The sequence below is a fragment of the Camelina sativa genome, chromosome 11, assembly GCF_030686135.1.
Source record: "Camelina sativa cultivar CO46 ecotype springtype chromosome 11, ASM3068613v1".
Classification (NCBI taxonomy): domain Eukaryota; kingdom Viridiplantae; phylum Streptophyta; class Magnoliopsida; order Brassicales; family Brassicaceae; genus Camelina; species Camelina sativa.
Window position 1 is genome coordinate 9,874,816 of NC_141890.1, and position 23,035 is coordinate 9,897,850.

Sequence of the window (23,035 nt, forward strand, 5' to 3'; positions counted from 1 at the left end):
ATTTAAACCCAAATGTTTTTTTCTTAATTTAGAAATTGAAAATCAGTTATTGAACACACAAAATTACCCATTTTCCCCCGATACAAACACACACTCACACGAAAACCGACTTTATCGTGTTCAGAATTGCACAAGCACCGTTAGATTCTCCTCTCTAGATATCATAATTTACTTTTATGTTTTTAACCAAAAAGATTTCCAATATTCAATTATTGCCTCGTATATAGTCTCTCACGGGGGTCGATTTTCCTATTTAAAATTACTCACGGATCAAATTAAGGAACGTTTATAAAGTACACGACTTCTTTTGCAATTACCAAAAACTTTCCTTACCATTAACAAAGAGAAAGAAACTACCACTCTCAACTCCGACTACATTCCATAACAATGGCTTCCAAATCCACCGTCACAACACTAACCATCTTCTTCTTCTTCTTCATCTTCATCTCCATCGAACCTAAGGTTGTTCAATCACAACAAATCTCAACCGTCGATTCAGGATGCAACGGCCGTTGGATCCATATCCGTACACTCCCATCACGATTCAATCTCGATCTCCTCTCAACTTGTAATCGTTACCCAATCACCGACGATCTCTGCCCTTACTTAGCCAATCACGGACTCGGCCCAACAACCCATACCCGTACCCGAAGCTGGTATCGAACCGACCCGTTACTTCTCGAACTCATTTTCCACCGTCGGATCCTCGAATACCCATGTCTCACGCCCGACCCGGATCTCGCCACCGCCGTCTACCTCCCTTACTACGCCGGCATCGATTCTCTCCGTTACCTCTACGGACCCGATTTAAACTCCAGCGCCGATCACGGCTCTGATCTTCTCGAGTTTTTGACCCGTGATCAACCCGAGATCTGGTCTCGCCGCTCGGGTCACGACCACTTCCTCGTCATGGCTCGACCCGCTTGGGATTTCTCTCAGCCGTTGACCGTTGATCCCCCGGTTTGGGGGACGTCGTTTCTAGAACGCCCCGAGTTTTTCAACCTGACGGCGTTAACACTCGAGTCTCGTTTCTGGCCGTGGCAAGAACAAGCCGTACCTTACCCGACGTCGTTTCACCCCCACAGCTTGCCGTTTTTGGAATCTTGGATCCGCCGCGTCCGTCGTTCGCGGCGAACCTCGCTTATGCTGTTCGCCGGAGGAGGAGGCACCTCAACTTCTCCGAACATCCGCCGTAGCATCAGGTTAGAGTGCACGAGCGCGAACGCAACCGCCACCGCAACAACCGAATCTGATAATAACAATAATAAAATCTGCGATTTCGTTGACTGTTCAAACGGAATCTGCGAGCACGATCCGATCCGGTTCATGAGACCGATGTTGCAGTCATCGTTCTGTTTACAACCACCGGGAGATACACCTACAAGGAAAGCTACCTTCGACGGGATCATCGCCGGATGCATACCGGTGTTTTTCGAAGACCAGACCGCGAAAATGCAGTACGGTTGGCATTTACCGGAATCGGAGTTCTCGGAGTTTTCGGTGACGATTCCGAAGGAGGATGTTGTGTTCAGAGGGGTTAGGATACAAGACGTGTTGATGAGTATACCTAAAGAAGAAGTAGCGAGGATGAGGGAGAGAGTTATAGAGATGATGCCTAGAGTTATGTATAGAAGACATGGAGCTTCGATGGGTTTGATGAGTAAGAAAGATGCTGTTGATATTGCCATTGATGGAGTTTTGGACAAGATCAAATCTAGAGTTTTGTTCTGATTATACTACTAACAACACTTTAAACAGGTTTGTATAATGTTGTTGTTTTATTATTATTATACTTAAATTCTTTTTTTTGTTTGTAATGTGTTTTTTGATTGTTCATGTTGAGATCAATGATATATTTATAATCTCATTGAGATTTTTTAGGTTAGTAATATATATAACACTAGTTGTTACATAATGAGTTAAATGTTTAGGTGAGATTAATGGTATCGTTATTTGGATCATTGTAATAAGTAGTGATTAGTGTTGAATTTTTGCTAGTCTTGTTTTGTTTGTGGTATGTGTTTCCTTGTATACGAATTACGATCATTCATGTGCAGAACGCATAAAAAAATACGTTGGAAAAATTCCTATATCGGGAACAAATCAGCTTTGTTCAATCCGGATGCAAATAATTTACACTTTACAGTAACAGCATACGACATTTGCATGCAACTTGTACACGTAAAAAAAAAACAGATTTACACAAAGTTTACAATTCTAATGAATAGTTCATCATCTCTATATATGTTTGTTAATCTTATGATAGAATCTTGACGCCTTTATCGGAAAGGAAAACATATTCGTGGCTATAGGTTTTTGGTAAAAAGCCTAAGCCAAGCCCGAAGACTACGCTGAAGCCATGATTCCAATAAAGAACCCATTTACCTATTTGGGCCTATTCCAGTTATCTTTTTCTTTTCTTCGAGCTGTGTCTCTTTTACTCTTTAGTATCAAAACATATGCAAGTATGTAATGTAAGTATGGATCACTTTCGACATATTATTATTATGTAACAAAAGCTTTTAGAGTCATTTAAATTCGTGACATTTTTTTCTTATCATTTAGGTACTTTTACAAATTCCTATTCTAGTTTGGAATATATATATTCTTAAATAAAGTTTAAGGTAAGATTAATCACATAATTTATTGTTTTTTGGTCAAATAATATTAACAAGTAGTAACAATTTTTACTGAGTAAAATTGATTTGTTTCATTAAATGAAATATGTTGTAATTCACTTAGGATGTATCTCCATAACCGGCTCATATATATTGTCTAAGTCCTAAGGCCCATCGGCTATTTTCTCTTAGTCCTAATCAGTTTTGTACTAAGGGTTTATCTATTCCTATATGTATATGTATTATTCGATTGATTAATGATAACAAGAAAAGAGAATACATCCTTCGAGTATCTCTACTTTCACAACACGTTATCAGCACGAGTTTGTCCTAAACTCCAACTGAGAAAAATCTCTAAAACCCTAAAGCAGCCGCACAACATCCTTTGTTCGTCCAAGCTATCAATCGGATCAAGTTCGTGATTATTCAAGCTCGACGATCGGTTCTAAGTTCGTGATCAAGTTTTGTTCGTGACTAGTCCGAGGTTCGCGATCAAACTCAAGGTATATCCGAGGTCTTTAGCTCCCAGATCTATTCTAGTCAACCCCAAACAGTGTAAGGTAAATAAATCAAATTCATCGGACACATATATCGAACCTGATCTTAAATATATTAGAACCCTAAAATCTACAATTACACAATCAACAAATCAAAACCCTAAAGTTCTAAATTCTAGAAAACCCTAAAGCTTAAAACCCTAAACCCTAAAACATTAAAATCCGATTGCATGAGGTTTAGAATTGCTTAGGCTTGATTGTTTGTTATTGATTGATTGTGATATGTCTTGCATAAATTGAAAACTTAAAATCGGAATTGTTCTATGTCTTGCATGAAACCCTAAAACTAAGAACTTAAAATCGAAACCCAAGAGAATTTTTTTTCCTAAAACCTCTTGTCCTAATTCTATTCAGAATAGAAAAATTTACTAAACTAAAAAGGAAAACTTAAAAAAAGAAATAATCTTATCTAGAAAAAAGGAAAACTTAAAAAAGGAAATAATCTTATTTAGAGAAAAGAAAAACTTAAAAGAGGAAATTCTAAAACTCTGAATTTATTTGCATATTTCCTTGTTCATACTAGATTATATTTTTTTCTAAGATTGTTTCATGCATATAATAATTATGTATTAATAGACAAGAAATTATTTACTAAAATTGGCATGGACACTTCATCTAATCATTCTATGAAGCAGACCATTGCGGCCACTTCATCTAATCATGTAGAGATTTTAGCCATGCATGAAGCCAGTCGTGAGTGTGTTTGGTTGAGGTCCATGACACAACACATCCGATCAGATTGTGGCATGGCCGATGACAAGGGACCAACTATATTGTATGAAGACAACACCGTCTACATCGCACAGCTCAAGGAAGAATACATTAAGGGAGATCGGACAAAGCACATATTGTCTAAGTTCTTCTTCACACATGAACTACCAAAGGCCGGAGAAGTTCAAGTGGTGCAAGTTCCATCATGCGACAATTCAGTCGATCTCTTCACCGAGTCATTACCGACATCGACATTCAAGAAGCTCACACACCAGATTGGAATGCGGAGACTTAAGGACTTTAGTGATGCTTGGAACAAGGGGAGTAATATGTGTTGTACTCTTTTTCATTCACCATGATTTTGTCCCATTGGGTTTTCCTGGTAAGGTTTTAATGAGGCAGCGTCCCCAAGCGTATTACGGTGATCTCTTAGCATTTGTACGGTTATGTCATCCAAGGGGAAGTGTTGTAAATCACTTAGGATGGATCTCCATGACCGGCCCATAGACCATCTTTTCTTAGTCCTAGTCAGTTTTGTACTAATGGTTTATCTATCTCTATATATATGTATTATTCAATTGATTAATGTTAATAAGAAAAGAAAATACATCTTTCGAATATCTTTACTTTCACAACAAAATAAATTATATGGCCGAAATTGACAGAACAGAAGAATACAACAGGAAAAAATATTAAGGAAAATGACTCTTTTTCTTCTTTAGGAGAAAGACTTTAAAGATGTGAAAAGGAGAGGCGAGAAACGAAAAAAAAAAAGTTAGTGGGAAGACTAATGGGTTAATGGAGCACAACAATAACTAACACTCGTCCACAAAAAATTGTGAGATAGTCCAATTGATTCGACCGATTATAGTACACTCCACAATCAGCTTACTACTTTCCTTTTGTCCCTTTTTATAATTAATCGATACCTTTGTTTTTTTCAACCCCATATCCAAAATTAATTTATGGGTTAATTTCTCCTATGTTAGCAAATTTTCTTATAGTTAATAGTATTTTACATTTGTTTCGAGAAATGATAAATAAAATTTTAGTACTACTTTTTATTTTGGGACAAATTTTGGTACTAGTTTATATTTATATTTGTAGATGTATATATCAATATTTGTAGATCGTGAACATAGTACATTAATATACAAAACTGATATACATCACTTTAAATGTTAGGCTATCAATGAAAGGTCTAGATGGTGACTACGGTCGGGACGGCTAAATCCGTCAACTGTTTAAACTGCTCCAAAAATAGAGTGGACAGCAGACCACCACAGATTAACGTTATTTGTACACAAAAAGAATCCGCAGTTGGTCTGCAGCGGTTTTTTTTTGTATTTTTTGGACCGCACCACTGCGAACTAAATTTATAAATAGTAAATAAAAAGTGGTCTAGTCCGCTGACGGATTTGTCTACCCTGACTATTGTCACCATTAACACCCTAATTTTTTTAAAGTGATGTTTAACCGAATTAATTTCGCTTTTAATTAACGAATTTTGTCCTTGTAATCTATAAAAAAATTTCATACCACAAGAAATTATTTTTTTGTTTCATATGAAATACAATTTCGTACACCCAAACATCGGAATTTTTTATATGTTTTTCGTTTCTTAAATATATGTAATAGAATAATAAAAATAAGAAATATACCATTTTCGTACAAAAGTAAAAGTGTGAGTCACAATATGCTTACCAAAGGTGGTCATATGAAATCTAGACTTCATCCAAAACACGGAATAAAAGAGATTCGCCTACTTTTGCAGCTATACCATTGTTGATGCTGCTAATAATTTGTAATCTTTAAAACTGGCTTCTAATGATAATATTTTTTTGATGTTATATAATTTGTATATTGTGTAGTATATGGGATTCTAGGTTATGAAGAAGATGACATTAAATGTAAGACGAATCACAACACCATAACTGTTGGACACATATGTCCCAAGTTAGATTTTGAGCATGTTTCTCCAAGATTTAGTGCAATAATTGAAGAACTGGACAGAATAAGAAACGAAAAGACTCGTGGAGGGGTAAACTGGTAAGATGCTAATTCGAAATTGAAGAGTGGCCTATCAAATATCAAAAGGTGGTGAGCTTTTTTTTTATCTTATTCTAGACCATGGACAGGTCTAATTAAAAGCTCCATATAAATTTATAAAATAGACATAATAAAATCTAAAATAGAAAAAGATAGAAACATCGCTTTCATTTTTATGAAGTTTTCATTATATATTTATATTCTGAAATTTTTTTTTCTCAATTCCAAAAACAAAATCTATATGTAGAGATCTGCCACACTCAAAATTCCACCTTGGACTTTGTGCAGTAAAGTGTGTTTAGATACGAGAGTTAGGCGAAATCTTTAGGGTCTTGCTCGAACTAGTTGATGATATTTGTTTAGATTTTCTGTTTGACCATAGTATCTGAATTGTTTTTAAAGACAATCATATTGTATGACGGGGACCTAAATAATCTGAGTTTGGTGTTGGAATATCTATCACCGGACTAAATTCTTGACGACCATTATTATACTTAGATTTTGGGATACGATTTTCATATTAGCATGTACATTTCACAAGTTCACGAGTGAAAATGTTACACATATTCATTAAAAGAAGAAATTGTTAAATGGATTACCAAAAGTAAATGAATGTAATCATCCTGTCTAAGTATTTTAACTTCATATCTTAAATTTTATATAACCGGTTTTGAAAGCTCGACATAGTTGAAATTGTTTTTAAGAGAAACGTCATTATTTATATCCGTATCAAAATAGTAGCAATTACTAATATCTAGTGATATTATACGTATATTTTTTGTTTGTCTTAATAATATATATGATTACATATATCATAGAGTGACTCAAAAGAAAGCAATAGCATAAGCCAGTAAATTACATATTTTTGTTGTAATAACACTATTTTATTCATTTGTTTGTTAGCTACATTATAATAACAAAAAGTAGTTAGTAATATTTTACATCTCTATGTATATTTTTTTTATAATACATCTTTATACGTTTTAGTAAATAAATATTATACACAAAAAAGAGCAGAGTCATATTTCTTGTATAAACAACATGTACTATATGTGAAAGTTTACTAGGTAAATGTTACCGGAAGTTGTAAAGCGTAAATCACACTTAACTCATTCTCCAAGTTGGGTTTGTTGACTATTTCCTTCCAATCAAAAGATATATAATGGGAGAGACTCTAAACCACATGTTTACTATTAATAATTATAGGACAAACTGAAACAACAAATAAAGATAAAGGAGTTCAAGTTTTATTCTAAAAATTCTAATCTTGAAGATAAGATAATGAAACAGACCACTTGTCTCTCCGCATTGCTATAGCTCTCATAATTTAACGAAGAAGGACACTTCATCTTTTTAAGCTTTTTGTATTAACATGATAATTGTTTGGGGATTACAAACAAAAAAAAGTCGAGACAGCCCAGTGTTTAAACGACACGTTTAACGCTTTGATCATGTCAGCTAATGAGACATAGATTAGATATGTCTTGTACTATTCTAAAAAAAAACAATTAAACTAAAATATTTTAAAAAACATTGTGTTCTATTTTTGGAGGCATTACAATAACCAATGTTCATAAAACATAAATACAATATAATATAATAGATATTCATGTATAAATTAGAAAAAAACATATCATCCAAAGATTATGAAGCCCACCCACCCAAAAAAGAATAACATGATGATCATAGTGTAAATATATATAAATGTTTTAATTTTTCAAAATTATTAAACCTATAATAACGACCACCTTAGAAACCTATCCAGATACTTTTTAGATTTTGGAAGATTTTGTTGGATGACATATTATTATTGGTTTAGAAGTTTATATAATATCTAAAATAGTTTATTAATTACTATTTTTCCAATTAGGTAAATAAATAAATTTTCTTTTATTTTCTCTTATCTTATTGGCTCTTTACAGTTGTACAGAGAGATTTAAACACATTTTAAGCACACTGCAATTTTAATAAGCACAGAGAAGAATCTAACCAAATTTTTGTTTTTTTTTTTTTTAATTTTTATAGATATAAATAGTGGTAAGGCTTCACTTTCTTTTCTTTCTCTCTCCCACTCTAAACTTGAACCAGAGAGAGAGAAGATACCCTTAATAAATAAATAAAAAACAGAGGATTTCACATTCTGTGTTTTGTTTGATTGTTTAGATTATAATATTTTTTTTTCTTTTGGTTCTTCGTTTGACAATGTCGGGAAACAAAGAAGAAGAGGATCCTCGTATCAACGGAATCAAAACTAAGATCCGTGTCGTTCCAGATTTTCCCAAGAAAGGTAACTTTTTTTCTTCCCTTTTCTTTTCTTTTTCTTACTTCTTTTGGAATTGTTTTATATCGAAGTGTGCTCTGTTCTTTTTTTTTTTTTTTTTTTCTTTAGTTACATGCTCTATTTTCGTCGCATGGCAAGTATTGTTTTGTCTTGAGAAACTAGTTTTCCCCAAGAAAAATGCAGGTGTTTCGTAGTCTGACAATAATATCTGATAGCTTGTTTTTTTTTAAACAGTTTGATGTACACAGTTTTCTTGGTCTTGAATCTGTCTTGGTTTTGCTATGAAGTTCTTCTAATTTGACCATTTACATATTTTCTTGAGGATTCTTGTTTTTTTTTTTTGTTAAACAAAAAACAAGAATTGTTACATAGAGAAACGAGAATTGTTACATAGAGAAAAAAAAGAATAGTAGAAAGGGTAGTAACATGAGAAGATTGCAGGGATAATGTTTCAAGACATAACAACAGTGTTGTTGGATCCGAAAGCTTTCAAAGACACGATTGATCTGTTTGTGGAGAGGTACAGAGACAAGAAAATCTCAGTGGTTGCAGGTAAATAAATATATATCATCTCTTTCTCTCTTTGCAAATTCATATTTTTATTATTTTTGACAGTGTAATTTTTATGGAATTACTATCCAAAATATTTGACCTATTTGAGTGAACTGTATTATTTTATTGTTTTCAAGATTTTCCGGTGAAAAAAGTGGGTAGGTCATGATTTTAGTGACTTTTCTAGTTTTTTTTTTTTTTTTTTTTTTTTTTTTTTTTTGAATATTGGAACAAAAACCATTTAATTTCTTCTTTTTTTTTTCTTTCATATTTTAATGTTTTTTTGAACCGTAAATAGTTGAATTGTTGGTGCGTGGTAATTTGTGGAGTCTTTTTTTTTTTTTTTAAGTCAAATGCTAATTAGTGGAATCTTAAAGATATAATTCCGAAATCTTTATTTACATTGAACTTAGAGGGAGAACATTATAAATTAGGAATATCTCAAATAGGTTGCTCAACTTGGTTATTCAGTTTACCAAAAAAAAAAACTTGGTTATTCATCCAAAGTGGTTGTTCTATGTGGTGTTCATTTTTTGTTTGTAGTTGTGTTTGCACTTATATGAGATTATTAAAAAGACCTGTTGTTTTAATTGGATTTATGAGTGAATAAATAAATGTGTAGAAATTAATTTGATATATGCTATATCAGAATTTGAAGTTCATATGGAAATACATACTCACGTACGTACACAAATTGTAGAAAAAGAATCTATTCGATACAAATTTTGGTTGAGACAAGACTTTCTCTTATCTCTGAAATCTAATCTTTCTGTGTGATTCGAGTGATTGAATGAGATTGATTGCCTGGATCATTCTTCCTTCTGAATCATATAAGAAAAAGTGTTATTTTTTATATATATATTCTTCTACTTTTTAAAAAGCTTATAATTGTTGATCTTACTTATGTTAAAAGTGTTTGTCTGTGTGTGTGTATGTGGTGGGTGTTGTTTGGATAGATGGGTAGTTGAGTGATGGATGTAACCTTTTTAAAAGAGTTGGCCCCCAAAAAAACTTGATTTGGGTTTTCATTCTTTTTCTATCATCATTGTTTTGGCCAATTCTTCTTCCCACTTTTTCTGTATGTCTCTCTTCTTCTATGTAATGAAGTACAAAAACTTTGTAACTTTGTTTACTGTTGCAGTATAAAGTATGATGAGGTACATCATTTCCCTTTTACTTTTTTTATAAATCAGTATACTTTTTCAGTTGCCTTTTCAAATCAATAGAATCTTGCATAGACAGATTTAAAAGAAAGAAATCATCAAAAGGATACAAACTCGTTTGATATATACCAAACTTTATATTAATGTGTAAACATCTGATTTACGAGCTTCTATATTTATAAAATGAATGTCACAAAACTCGTGTTTAAGGAAGTCTTTATATGTGCATGGCACATGGTACATAACAAAATTTATGTATTTGATTATTCATTTTATATATATATACGTAGAATACTAGTAATTTAATAATTAAGCCCATACAATACATATCTAGACTACTACATGTAGCACTGAATCGTATCTTTTGTGTTAGTGCTCTAGAATCTGTCTATTGGGTTTGTTGTTGGGACAGAGAGTCATTCTTTAGCTTTTCTTCAATGCCAATGTTCTTAGCTGGACTCTTTGTAATAATAACAACATACATAATTGTGTTTATGCAAAGAATGATTAAAGTATTGTGATTTACGCTACTTAACTATGTTTGCTATGATTTCAGGAATAGAGGCTCGCGGTTTCATATTCGGTCCACCAATTGCGCTAGCCATTGGAGCAAAGTTCGTTCCCCTTCGAAAACCCAAGAAACTGCCTGGTTCTTAAAACTTTGCATACCTTTCAAATAATTTAATTTTGAAGTAGCTAGTATTACCATTATATATATGCCTAACAAATTGTTTATGGGTTACATGACATAAAATGTAACTAGGTGAAACGATATTTGAGGAATACGAGCTAGAGTATGGGAATGACAGGCTAGAGATGCACATAGGAGCCGTGGAGGCTGGAGACCGAGCTTTGGTTGTTGATGATCTCATTGCGACTGGTGGTACTCTCTGCGCCGCCATTAACTTGCTCGGTAACTTTCCCAAAGCTATATGAAAATTCAATCGAGTTGAATCTAACCGATTTGCAAGATACTCATTACTCTTTTGTGAATTGTTTTGGGGACCATGTTTTAGAGAGGGTTGGAGCAGAAGTGGTGGAATGTGCATGTGTGATAGAGTTACCGGAATTAAAGGTTTGCTGTCGTGAAAATTTAATACATTATATTCGAAACACAATAAATTGAGATCTTTTTATATTGGTGTGGCATTTAATATTTTTGAGGTGGGGAATTTATTTCTTTTTGCAGGGAAGGCAGAGACTCAAGGGGAAGCCATTGTGTATGCTTGTGGAGTACCGATGATATGATTTTTAGCTGAGTTATTTGGATTATCGAACTTTATGGGGTTAATTAATTTGGTTACCGAAAATTCGGATTGTTGCAGTCGCAGACTTATTATTGGGATTATACAGTATTTTAATTTAAAACCTGGCGGATTAGCTGGAACAAATAATTCTATTATTCTAATTTCTTTGCTGTTAAAAAAGTAGTATACTACTATCTATATTCATACTATATAAACTACCCGTATATACTACTTAACACAATTATCGTTTTTGGAGTAACTTCAAACATAGCCGGTAAGATCAATGTGAATGCGTAGATAGAGACATATATACACACATCATTAGAGGATCGTCTTATTTACACATTCACATCATTACACTATCATGGTTTATGGGTTGGAGAGTCTATGGGTTAGTGCACATACGTGCCCACACACACGCATATTTTCAAAATATATTTGAGAAAAAGTGTTTTATGTATATTATCAACAAAATATTTGGAAGAGCAAACAGCCAAACACCCACAAAATATTAACGACCCAATATGAAGTAAAACACAGAATTCGTACCTAGTATTGTTTATGCCGAGTTCTACATATACATGCATCATATGGTTAAGACACATAATTATAATTATAAGAGACAAATAAAATATTTTCCTAGGTCAAGAAGACAAGAACTATGATTAGGATCTCCATTGATATATATCATCATTTCTAGTCTTCCACCAGATTGTCTTTGCCATGATTATGTTTTTCCGATCACATTTTCTGAAGTCAAACTAAAACACATATATCAATCCCCACCAAAAAAGAGAGAGAGAGTAAATTATTGGCCTATGCAATATTTACATATCTAAATGATGCACTACATATTAACAAAGTAAAAACTTTAGACGTGTGTATTTCACCCTTCATTGTCTAGAAAAATGCAATCATACTCATCTGTCTACATGTTGCCCCAAAAAAAAAAAAAAAAAAAAAAAAAAAAAACTCATCTGTCTACATATTTACATAAGTTAATTATGTAAAAACCACTTACATAAGTATTGTGAAAACATGATTTCTCAATATTCATTTGGAATCATAGGTTTGCTTTTTTAGGTTCATTGAAAAGGTAGATTATGCATGTTAATTTCTCTACTCAAGATAAAAGTGTTTCTTTCCGTAAATTAATATCTACGTTCGTATAAAGACAAAGATAAATGAGTCGGACATGTAGCTTTTTGTTCAACATGTTAATAGGGATGATTTTTTATGGTCGTTATAATCAAATCGCAACACACATCGATCACGTCATAATTAAGAAAGGTCGACACAGTCTGACTTCCCAAACGCTTACAAACGTGGTAATTAAGCTACCACGCCTCAACCTGCAAAAAAGAGTTTGATAGGCCACGCCACAATATTGGTCTGCATCCCCCAAAGAAAGCTTTAATCACATATATCATCTTTCTATATTTAAGTACCATGACCCTTCAACCAATTCACAACGGTGTTAATAACATGTGTTGTTGATATAGAAAAAAAAATTACAGTGTCTATAAGAAAATATTTATAACGTTTTTTTTTATCATATCACAATCTGAAAATGATTAGAAAACAAGGCAACACCGCAAGTGTATCAAAGACAAACAACTCGCCGTCACGACCCGCTACCGAGTCCGACCCAAACCCGATTCTATCATCAACCCGACCCGCTATCACCCGACAAATTACCATCGCCTTCCTTCCTCCGCCACTTCCGCCGCTCACGTACGCTTCACCACTACCCGAAAACGTACACACAGCTTGACTTTTCCCGCCGGCAAAAACCCACGAGCCGCCGTTAAACCCATCCGCAACCGGATAAAACCTCATCATCTCGTTGCCGTCAGCCAAACACCGTGCGTCCTCCTCCTCGCACGTGCCTACGTTTAAACCAGCACGTGACTTCACAACCTCTCTGTACTCCTCGAACCGGGTCACTGTCCTCGACCCGTTTTCCACTTTGAAAATCATCTCTATCCGACCCGGAAACTCGTCGGAGCTCCAGCTTGACTGGAATATGATCTCCACTACGTTCCTTGACGGGTGACCATCGGGAAGCTCGGTCAGCGTTTCGGATGCGCGGGCAGATTTGCTCCTTCGGGTTCGGGTTTGCGGGTTAAGAAGCTCTGTTTCGGTTTGACAAGACTTCAAACGCCTTAGGTTCTGGTCTGGTTTCGGGTTTTTCTTACCTAATAATCGTGTATCGATCACGTCTTTGACGCAATGTGATCTCTTTCGACTACAACCGTAACTCGACGAGATTAGTGGTTTAGTTTTGAAGTTACAGACATCATCGAACGCTTTTGATTTGCATTGCAATGACTTGAGCCACCCGTTAGGCATCTTCGTGTTATCGGATCCTGATCTTTATCGTCTTGTTGTCTCTTTTTCTCTCTTCACAAGTTAAAGTAAAGTTGGTAAAGCTACGAAGGAACAATACCCGCGAGCGTTTTATCATGATCAGCAATTACGAATTTTACCATTTTCTTTATCTACTAGGTTTGGCCCATGTTAACGTGGTGGTGGGTATATATAATATAATCAATAGAAAAATATGTTAATATTTTGGTGGTGACTCAGATCATATAAGTTGATTTTGTGAATGTTAAATTGATTTTTAGATTTGTGTGTAGGTTGTGTATACATGCGACTGATTTTGAATTTGATGAGAGCTAGGGATTTTATTTATGGTTTCTATAAAAGTTATTGAAGAAGGAATTTATGATTAGAGAGGCCTGCCTGAGTGAGAAGAGAAGGTTAGGTGAAGAAGCAAAAAAATTTCTTTTTACATTAAATGAGGAAAGCAAATTTGACGTAGTGTTTCCTGTTAACGTATCAAGAACTGAATGGTTTTAAGTGTTGTGTCGGATGTTATTTATTGAGATATTGACAAAATAATAAATACGAATCCGAGTCGTTTTACTGTAGTGTAACAACAAGGTAAGGGGAATCAGTAGGAGTAGGACCTTCTAATGTTTTCTGAACATTTACTTACTTCTTCATATTGTATAGTACTTATATAACTATGGTAAATATGCTGAAATGAAGCATTTTGGAAAAAAGTTTTGTCATTACGAGTTAGGGATATTGATTGTGGTAATTTCGAGTCTTCGACCAACGATTAAAATTATCTTCGTTTTGCAGTTGCTAGAGATATATAATATTCATAGTTATGATGTGTTTGGTTTACGGTTTGCTAACGAGTACATGACGATAACTTCGGGTTGGTTGATTTAAAACTTACACTGATCATATAAATTTATATTTGTACAAAGTATATTATTGAACTAACAACTACTCCAAAATAACGAGATTTACTCTCTTTTGGTCACTGATTAGTGAAAAAAAAAAAAAAATGTTGCTAGTGTTCTATTGCTAATTTAATAGTGACTTGTGTATCCTTTTCAATCTGCTTTTATCTATATGGGCTTAATAAACAAGGCCCAATATAAATGTCTTCAGTTTCATGGACATTTTTCTCCCTTACGAAAGTGGCGTCGTTTTGTAGACTCGGCTTCATAATTTAAAAATCTTTGAGTAATCTCTTCCGTTCTCCTAAACGTAGTCGTTTCACATTAGACTCAAATCTTTAAACAACAGTTATGTCTCCGTCGACGGCGGCGATTTTCGTCGGTCCAATCTTAGCGGTGGACGCCGCCGTATCTCGCGCAATTCACACGGCGGCGAAACCATTCCTCCCACCGTTTCTTCTCCTCTTCCTCGAAATCTCAGCTGATTTCAGATTCTCCTTCCCCGTATCACTTTCCCTCCTCCTCTCCCCTCCATTACGCTCTTTCCTCGTCCCATTCCTCCTCGGCCTCCTCTTCGATCTAATCTTCGTCGGACTCGTGAAATTGATCTTCCGTCGTGCTCGTCCCGCTTACAATCACCCTTCAATGTCCGCCGCTGTATCAGCTGATCACTATTCCTTTCCCTCAGGTCACGCCTCTCGCGTCTTCTTCGTTGCCGCATCTGTTCACTTCTTCTCAGCTGTTGTAGAAGCTCCGACGGTTGGTCCAACCTACTCTTTCTTAGATGGATGGATCAGAGATCATAACGATGGCGTTGTGAAAGGAGAGGTTGTGGTGGCTGTATGGATCTGGGCAACATTGACTGCGGTTTCTAGGATTCTGTTAGGGAGACATTATGTGCACGATGTAGCTGCTGGTGCTTGCTTAGGGATTCTAGAAGCTCTCTTTGCTCTTCGGTTTCTGAGATTTGATGAATTGATCTTTGGAAGGTAAGCAAAAGAAAAAAAAAATTAATTGTTGTTTGTTGGTTTCAACATATTTTGTTATGTAATTGTTGTGAATTTGAAATTGTTTTAATGTACACATCTGTGAACAAGAATTGTATTGTTCATGAATCAAAGATTGTTCTTTTTGGTTTCACAGTCTCATGGCAAGGCCGTTGTATGAAATTTTGTGTTATATCATCCTTAATGTGACTAATGAGAGATCTTATGCACTTTGTAATGTTATCGAGTTAGGCCTGCAACAGGAAAGGCTAAACCTTTCACATTGATGTTATTGTTATGTGAGTATCAGAAGAGTATGGTTTGAGATCATCTGTGAACCAGATGAGCTGTTTGAAACAATGAACTTGTGGATGGATGTAATCTTCTTAGCTTACTTTATACAGATTTTACCATGTTTCTTTCTATGTTACTTCTCTCCGTTGTTTTTGCTTTCGAGTTTTGAAAAGATAAAATTGAGGGAAAAAGCACTGGCATGTGGAATGTTGGTAATGAGAGACCATGACTGATTGATTAGATGTTTTTCGTTACTGTTAAACATGTTATGCTTGCCAATATCTGTGGTTCCTCTGCGTTTTGGGAATATTCACTACCTTGTGAATTGGTTTCTATTTCTTTGCTCTCTTTCTTAGTGTAGCCAGCATGTTCTGTACTATGTTGCAGACTCTTTCGTTATCGTCAGAAAGAAAACCGTTGCTACATTTCCCAAGAATCATATTATCTCTTTCAACCGATGCCTTCGCTTTGTTGGATATATACTCTTGCAAGCTCGGTCACAGGTTTTTACTCGAAGCTCTGCCTCTTCATGTTGCCTTTGGTTTGCTAATCTCATCTTTTGTCTTAGGTCGGTGAAAGTTATGCATATGCTAGGCATGGGTTTTTAGGGTATCAGTTATAACAGGTAATCTTAGTACATCAAAGGTTCAGTAGTAACTTAGAATGTTTAAGGTTGCAGGAGATGCGTGTGAAATTGGACCCACCCTGCAGTATGTAAGAGGCTGTCTTCTACGATCGTGGAGCAAACTGGGTGGGAGATATTATTTTTAAAAATAGCTATAATTGAAGCTTGAATGAAAGGTCCAAGATTGTTTTTTTCTTGAGTAGCTTTTTCACCTTCTAATTATTCCTCTACTTTTTTTTTTTGGGTGAAATGTAGAAGATGGGTATGAATGTGATTGATTGATTGTGACATCATAAACTTGCTCAATTATCGCTGACAGAATTTGTTATGTGTCAGCTGTTTCTACAGCAATTCCTGCAGGAAACTCTGTTGATTAGACTGAGAAAACAGAGCCAAAGCTTAGATGGCAAGGAGGTGTAAAGTCCCGATCTGAAAATTCAGTTGACATGACTCTCTCACGGTAACAATCTCTTTTTCTAAGATATAACCACCATATTGCTTCTTGGATTGGGTTCTTGATGGTATCCTTATAAACCCGATACCAGAACCAACCGGTTATGAGTTTGGAGTGAGAGTATGAGTGTGTTATGAATTATGGGATTGGTATGTGTTGTTTACCTTGGATTGGTTCCTGTCATCATTTATGAGAGGGTGTGTAATGAATTAGGATTGGTATGTGTTGTTTTCTTTGGTGTTATGTATGCTGCAAAAGTAGAGGCACACAAAGTAGGATGGTACATCAAGAACAATGCCCACCATTGGAAAACTTTGATTAATGAGTTCACATGGTTCTCTCCTGTAGATAAAACAAGGACATACCTTGTTTCAACCTTAATGATCACTCTTAGTTTTTTGTGGCTACCAAACAAAACCTCTTTTAATATTTCAGTGTCTCCTCATCAGACCCTACCACCATTTTGAGCACGCGGCGTCGTAGTTTTTTGACAAAAAAAAAGAACTGGAACAGCCCCAGTTTTATGATTAGCAAAAGAGAGTGTGATTAGCAAACTGATAAATCAAACACTGTAAAAGATAAAGGAGTGATATTTGAGTTGAGAGGTGGTGATGGAACATTGTAGCAGTGAATCTCCTTTTACATCTGAGAGTGGCAGAGGGTTGAAAGGGGTCTGGTCTGGTCATCTCTTTGTTACCATATTTGAGGTGAATTATTGTTGTACTAGAGTTTCTTATTTTTGCCCTAAATTTTGCAAGTCAAGCACTCCCCCTGGGACTGTGACCTAGCTCAGGTAAAAAAGTGGATCTAAAGCTAGAGAGGTCTGATGCTGTTTCTGAGTTCATCATTATCATGTCCTGCACTAACATCCCAAAAAAAGGAAGAAAATTTTGTTTGAAAAAGAAAATTTGATTACAAGCATGTGAGTACTTTTTATTAGAAATTCTGAAAGAGAAGAGGATAGTACCAACAACACACACACATACACCTATAAGAAATAACTTTCTTCTGATGTTTCTTTTCGGGCTTTGTTTCATATTCTTTTGTGAAAGTTGAAATTTTTTACTTCTAATTTGTGACATAATAATTGCAGGTTAGGAGGAGGTTTAACAGCAGGAATTGAATTCAAATATTGGTATTTTTGGTATAATAATAAAAAAAAATCATAAAACTGAAATTTCATTTTCTTTTTGGGGGGTCATTGTGGGTTGTCCTCCACTTTCTAGTTTTCTATGGCACTCGTGTTCTCATAAACTGTGTATATTTGTTAAATAATAAGAAAATATAGAGATAAAACTTATAAAGGACCACCGAGAGAGATTGGATTTTACAATAGCAAAGGGAACCTGAAGCACAGAAAAAGAAAAAGGTCAGATGTGATGACAGACATATATTACACTTCTCTTTTAACTTTAACCTATGTTTCATATCTTTGCCATATTATTCATTTTATAACAGAAGAAACAAAAAAATGGGTGCAATCTTGACCGGATAAAAACTACAGTTACACCAAATTCTCTTCTAACAATCTTTTCATCTATAATTAGTTGTGACTTGTGAATGAAGATGAATCTTACAACAAGAGAGTGGTTGATTATTTGGGGACTGGGAAAATGTAGTAATTCAATTTTGGGATCCAAAAGTATATTCTTCAATTGTATATAGTTTCATACATAATTAAATATTTGGTAAATGTAACGTATTTCTTAAGAAAAGTGCTCTGGAGAACTTTTAAAGGGTTATTGTTTTTTTAAATGTTAAACCATATTTGTAAGAAAAAGGGAAACTACAAAACAGTATCTTATTCATTGCTCAGTTTTATTTTCTTCTTCAAAAGCCACGCAAGTGGCACAAATCCGTACATAAACATTAAATATGAGAATCTTTTGTTCTCTCCTAACATTTTACATGGTAAAAATAAATAACTATTCTTGATTTGGATTAATGCTGAAAATAAAAATAAAAATAAAGACTGTGTACATAGTACATACTATTCTTGATTTTTGTTATCTCCTTCAACAATATCGAAAAGGCAATATTTTTATTTAGAGGTAAACACCATTTTCACTAGTTTGGTAGTCGTCAAAAAAAATCTACGACCATCTTCTGAAAGTCCAACAATAGTTCACAAAATGCTTCCAACTTGGCAAATGAAATATGAATGAAGAAGTGTATTATATTATACACTCCAAACTACATATATATATATATATATAGTAAGAGAAAAATGGAAATGCAAATAAAAATATAAGAGCTGATTGGGATATAAACATCCACATGTTTTAATGTTTTACAAACTAAATATATTTCTAATTTTGTTATGTTTTTTTTTGTTGATAAAGGCTAATAATATACTACTTATTTATATTATAAAATAAATATATCACAACGGTTACAATAATAAATGGTGCAATCAAGCAAAAGTTAGAATGTTCTATCGGTTAGACTCACTTGCACTAACTACTTAACCTAAAGTTGGTTAATAAAAAAAGCAAAAGTCTAGCTACAACCATAATCAATCAACTCTATAACAAAGGAGAGAACACACAATCGAGAACGACAGTTAGCTATTTTGGTTATCAGGAAAAATTCCAAGTTGAATGTTTCAGTAGTTACTAGTTAGTTTGATAGACTCAAACTCTCAAAGTTTCTATGTTAACTAATACACGATTAAAGTTTTAAAGCTGTAAAATATTGAAAAACATGTAGATGCAGATGGAGTCGTCCTTTATTAGGTGTAAATTGAGTTACTATCTCAATAACGTTTTGAATATATGAATATATCTGTCTGTGCAGTAGATATATACTAAACTAAGTACTACACTAGTACACTTAATTAATTCAATACAAATAGCAAAAGACTATGGAATTATGATAATTTTCATTTTTTTTTATCTTGATAATTCTCAAATGTAATTGTACATAATGCTGTACATATGTTAGACATATGTAATACAATATAAAATTTGAAAACGAACGTAAAGAACATGGAATGAATTATTATGCAAAATATACATCACGTGAAGCCTTTGCGAGTTGTTAAAAAAAAAAAAAAACAGAAATGATCCCAGCTGCTTCGTATCTTCTTAACTATCTTTACTAGTTTAAGATATATTCACTCTCAAGTTTATAATTTATGAGATTATTATAATACATCTTGGAAGTTGTAACACTGACGAAAATACGATGGTAGAACATAACCTTGGAGAAAAGAACTCATAAAGTGATTACAAAAGAATGCTAATACATATAGATAATTGCAAAAGTAAGCTGTTCACAGCTTGGAGAATTTTTTAATAGAGATAACCGAGTGGGGGTGGATGAGTGTGTAATGTTGAGTACTTATGAAACATGGATTTGATACACAGCTTTGTGTATTCCATATTCTTCTCTTCTTGATGACCCACGTTTTTTGCTTATTATTTATCTCAATAATCTCTTCCTCCCATTGTAATTTTCTTGTAAAATTTTCACATTTTAATTGATAAATACGCTTCATTGGATTCCTTTATTTTAATTTTCAAATTCAAGATCTATGACACTTTAGTCATTCGATGTCTTGCTTTGGACGTCATTTACATCATACAAGATATTTTCATGCAATTATTATATTAGCTTAGGTTTTACACACACCAACAAAAAAAAGACATTAATATCATATTGAATTATCAACAATCTCCACCAGTTCTTAAAAAATATAAATGAGCAACCAAATATGGAAGACGGATTTGAACCTGCAAGTCTAATTACCATGATTTTAAGTTATACCTTCTGTTATTAGAATTTTGAAGTAAATAACAATTTATACTGTATTATAATATGATCAGTAAAAAATTAGCATTTTTTCATATATATAACTAGCAAAAGTTACATTATAGCATATATTTCATTCTTTTGTAAGTGAAGGTTATTTGAAAACCTTTTGTACACAAAATATCTTCAAGCCACTAAACTTTCATTCAGATTTATTTTTTATAGTTGAAAATTATCGAAACAATAGTAGTATATTTCTTTTTATCATAAATTATAGATATTGTTAGGTTTAATGTTTTTGAGTGTGTTAGTCGTAATATTTTATTTTTATAAAAGGTTTTATGTTTTTTTTTTCTCAAAAAAATACTTTAAGATGATATTTACGCATTTTAAGATGGGGTCCTAATTCTTATAGATCACCTTTTTCTGATAAAATGTTTTATTTTCCATCATTGTTTGGCAATTAGATGGAAGCAGTATGGTTGGACATTTAGTCAAATGCCTTTTTGGACAATTATTGAAAGCAATAATATCTATTAAACACATTTATCTTCTAACAGAAAGTTGGATAGTACTTAATTAAAAATTCGTAACCTTCACATCATAAAAAGTTTGGATTCTTAAATTTTTTTAAAAATTAATTTGTAAATTAAAATATGTCAAGCACAATTTGGTTGGTTGAAATTTATAAGCAATTTTTAAAACATAAATTATTGCATTTCATAAAATTTAAAGTTACATGATTTAAAAGCATATTAAAAAAAGATTACAAAAGCGATTAATTATAATCTTGACTTGTGCTGAATTTTTTCCATAAATTCTCAACCAAATCAGCTTTCAATCGTCGATGTCTTTTTCTATCACGAATATCATTTCGAGTGATCATCATATCAGCGAGGTTTGAAGGTTCCACAGAATATGTGGCATCCACTTGTGAAGTTTTGTCAGATTGTTCTTGTGCGAATTCTAACACATTAAACTCGGTGTATCCTGAGTATCCATCTCGTTCGTCTTCTACTATCATATTGTGCAGTATGATAAACCAATTTTTGCCTTATCCCAAAAAAGAGCAGGGTTTCTGACTATGGCAAATCGAGCTTGCAATACTCCAAAAGCACGTTCGACATCTTTAAATACAAATTCTTGATGTAAAGCAAATAAGGATGTTTTTTGATCTTGCGGAAGTGGAATAGATTTGACAAAAGTAGCCCATTCTGGATAAATACTATATGTGAGATAGTAAGCCATATGATACTCGTGGCCGTTGACACTATATTTCACTTTAGGAGCTTGGCCGTGTAATATATCATCAAAAACAGGTGAGCGATCAAGAACATTGATATCGTTTAATGTACCTGGAGGTCCGAAAAAAGCATGCCATATCCAGAGATCTTGTGAAGCTACAACCTCTAAAACAATTGTTGGCTTTCCAGACCCACGTGTATATTGACCTTTCCATGCGGTCGGGCAATTCTTCCACTCCCAATGCATACAGTAGATGCTTCCTATCATCCCAGGAAATCCCCGAAACTCTCCAATAGCAAGTAGTCGTTGCAAATCTTCCGGTGTGGGTCTCCTTAGATACTCATCTCCAAATAAATCATTGATTCCTTCAATAAAATGTTCCAAGCATGAAAGCGCCGTGCTTGGAGCAAGCCGAAGGTATTCGTCAACCGCATCAGCTGGACAGCCATATGCCATTATACGAATTGCTGCTGTAATCTTTTGTAGTGTCGAGAGACCGAACCTTCCGGTAGCATCTCGCCTTTGTTGAAAGAATGGAAAGGCAGTGGAGAGTCGTTCAACAATACGCATGAACAATCCCTTGTTCATTCTATAACGGCGTCCAAAAATTTGAGGAGAATATACGGGATCTTCACTAAAATAATCGTTCTATAACCGGATATGCCCTTCTTCACGTTTTCTTTCAATGTGGATTCTTTTTTTCTTTGGATTGGTTGCTTCTTCAAGATCACCATGCTGATTAACTTGATTATCCAAAGCTTGATCGAAAGCATTATCAAAAGTATTATCAAATATTCATCCATCATTTTTGAAAAACTAGGACGAGAAGAAGATGCCATCTTAGAATAAATAAGAAAAGGAAAATGTTTGTGGACTTGAGACTTTCGTGGAAGAAATAAAATAGAAATGTTTATGTGAAAGAAGATGTTTGAGATAACTTGGTATTGCTATCGAAGTGTTTATATATGAAAATATGTCTCATGCTTGTGCCAAGCATGTGGCTTTCATTGTTTGCCAAACTTGTGGTGATCCTATCAAATTATTTATCACATGCAATTTCTACTATACAAAGGTACAAATGCACATGAATCATAAAATTTAACTGTCACGTTCAACCCCCAATATGTGGTTCTGAATATCACACCATGTCATTGTCTTATTGCCTTATTGAATTCTTCCTCTTGTCTTTTTCTTTTTCTTCCGAATACACACAAACACAAACGAAACACAAACACAGAGG

The 23,035-nt window shown here is 34.0% G+C and overlaps 4 protein-coding genes and 1 pseudogene across 12 annotated transcripts; 3 read left to right on the forward strand and 2 right to left on the reverse strand.

The window, feature by feature from the left end:
* The first annotated feature begins 275 nt into the window (after positions 1-275).
* LOC104722785 (putative xyloglucan galactosyltransferase GT19) lies at positions 276-2,553 on the forward strand. The gene is made up of 2 exons (XM_010441010.3): positions 276-1,758; positions 2,267-2,553. The coding sequence occupies exon 1, from the start codon at positions 388-390 to the stop codon at positions 1,729-1,731; it is 1,344 nt and encodes a 447-aa protein (XP_010439312.1). The 5' UTR covers positions 276-387; the 3' UTR covers positions 1,732-1,758; positions 2,267-2,553.
* A 5,058-nt stretch (positions 2,554-7,611) lies between these two features.
* Positions 7,612-12,150, forward strand: LOC104722786 (adenine phosphoribosyltransferase 3). The gene is made up of 6 exons (XM_010441011.3): positions 7,612-8,222; positions 8,658-8,768; positions 10,488-10,580; positions 10,695-10,844; positions 10,948-11,006; positions 11,121-12,150. Exons 1-6 carry the CDS (start codon positions 8,138-8,140, stop codon positions 11,172-11,174), a joined length of 552 nt encoding a protein of 183 aa, XP_010439313.2. The 5' UTR covers positions 7,612-8,137; the 3' UTR covers positions 11,175-12,150.
* Positions 12,151-12,653: 503 nt separating this feature from the next.
* Positions 12,654-13,833, reverse strand: LOC104722787 (uncharacterized). Its single transcript, XM_010441012.3, has one exon. The coding sequence runs from the start codon at positions 13,528-13,530 to the stop codon at positions 12,736-12,738; it is 795 nt and encodes a 264-aa protein (XP_010439314.2). The 5' UTR covers positions 13,531-13,833; the 3' UTR covers positions 12,654-12,735.
* Positions 13,834-14,718: 885 nt separating this feature from the next.
* LOC104722788 (putative lipid phosphate phosphatase beta) lies at positions 14,719-18,101 on the forward strand. Of its 9 annotated transcripts, none has more exons than XM_087476323.1 (5): positions 14,722-15,427; positions 16,106-16,221; positions 16,287-16,519; positions 16,680-16,803; positions 17,891-18,101. In XM_087476323.1, the coding sequence occupies exons 1-3, from the start codon at positions 14,790-14,792 to the stop codon at positions 16,292-16,294; spliced, it is 762 nt and encodes a 253-aa protein (XP_087332449.1). In that variant the 5' UTR covers positions 14,722-14,789; the 3' UTR covers positions 16,295-16,519; positions 16,680-16,803; positions 17,891-18,101. The 9 variants fall into 9 exon arrangements, with proteins under 9 accessions (XP_010439316.2, XP_010439317.2, XP_010439315.2 ...); XM_087476324.1 differs by having other exon boundaries at positions 16,287-16,343; XM_010441014.3 differs by lacking the exon at positions 17,891-18,101 and having other exon boundaries at positions 14,719-15,427; positions 16,398-16,519; positions 16,680-17,712.
* A 3,227-nt stretch (positions 18,102-21,328) lies between these two features.
* LOC147933807 (uncharacterized) lies at positions 21,329-22,947 on the reverse strand (annotated as a pseudogene).
* Between the last annotated feature and the right edge of the window lie 88 nt (positions 22,948-23,035).

What these genes read in the sequence shown, in the direction of transcription:
- LOC104722785 (XM_010441010.3), top strand. Translation starts at nt 388, where the DNA reads ATGGCTTCCAAATCCACCGTCACAACACTAACCATCTTCTTCTTCTTC.
- LOC104722786 (XM_010441011.3), top strand. Translation starts at nt 8,138, where the DNA reads ATGTCGGGAAACAAAGAAGAAGAGGATCCTCGTATCAACGGAATCAAA. An exon ending in TCCAGATTTTCCCAAGAAAG is followed by an intron (nt 8,223 to 8,657) that starts GTAACTTTTTTT and finishes AGAAGATTGCAG; the next exon opens with GGATAATGTTTCAAGACATA. An exon ending in AAAACCCAAGAAACTGCCTG is followed by an intron (nt 10,581 to 10,694) that starts GTTCTTAAAACT and finishes AAATGTAACTAG; the next exon opens with GTGAAACGATATTTGAGGAA.
- LOC104722787 (XM_010441012.3), bottom strand. Translation starts at nt 13,530, where the DNA reads ATGCCTAACGGGTGGCTCAAGTCATTGCAATGCAAATCAAAAGCGTTC.
- LOC104722788 (XM_010441013.3), top strand. Translation starts at nt 14,790, where the DNA reads ATGTCTCCGTCGACGGCGGCGATTTTCGTCGGTCCAATCTTAGCGGTG. An exon ending in GATGAATTGATCTTTGGAAG is followed by an intron (nt 15,428 to 16,105) that starts GTAAGCAAAAGA and finishes ACTATGTTGCAG; the next exon opens with ACTCTTTCGTTATCGTCAGA. An exon ending in TCTTGCAAGCTCGGTCACAG is followed by an intron (nt 16,222 to 16,397) that starts GTTTTTACTCGA and finishes TTAAGGTTGCAG; the next exon opens with GAGATGCGTGTGAAATTGGA.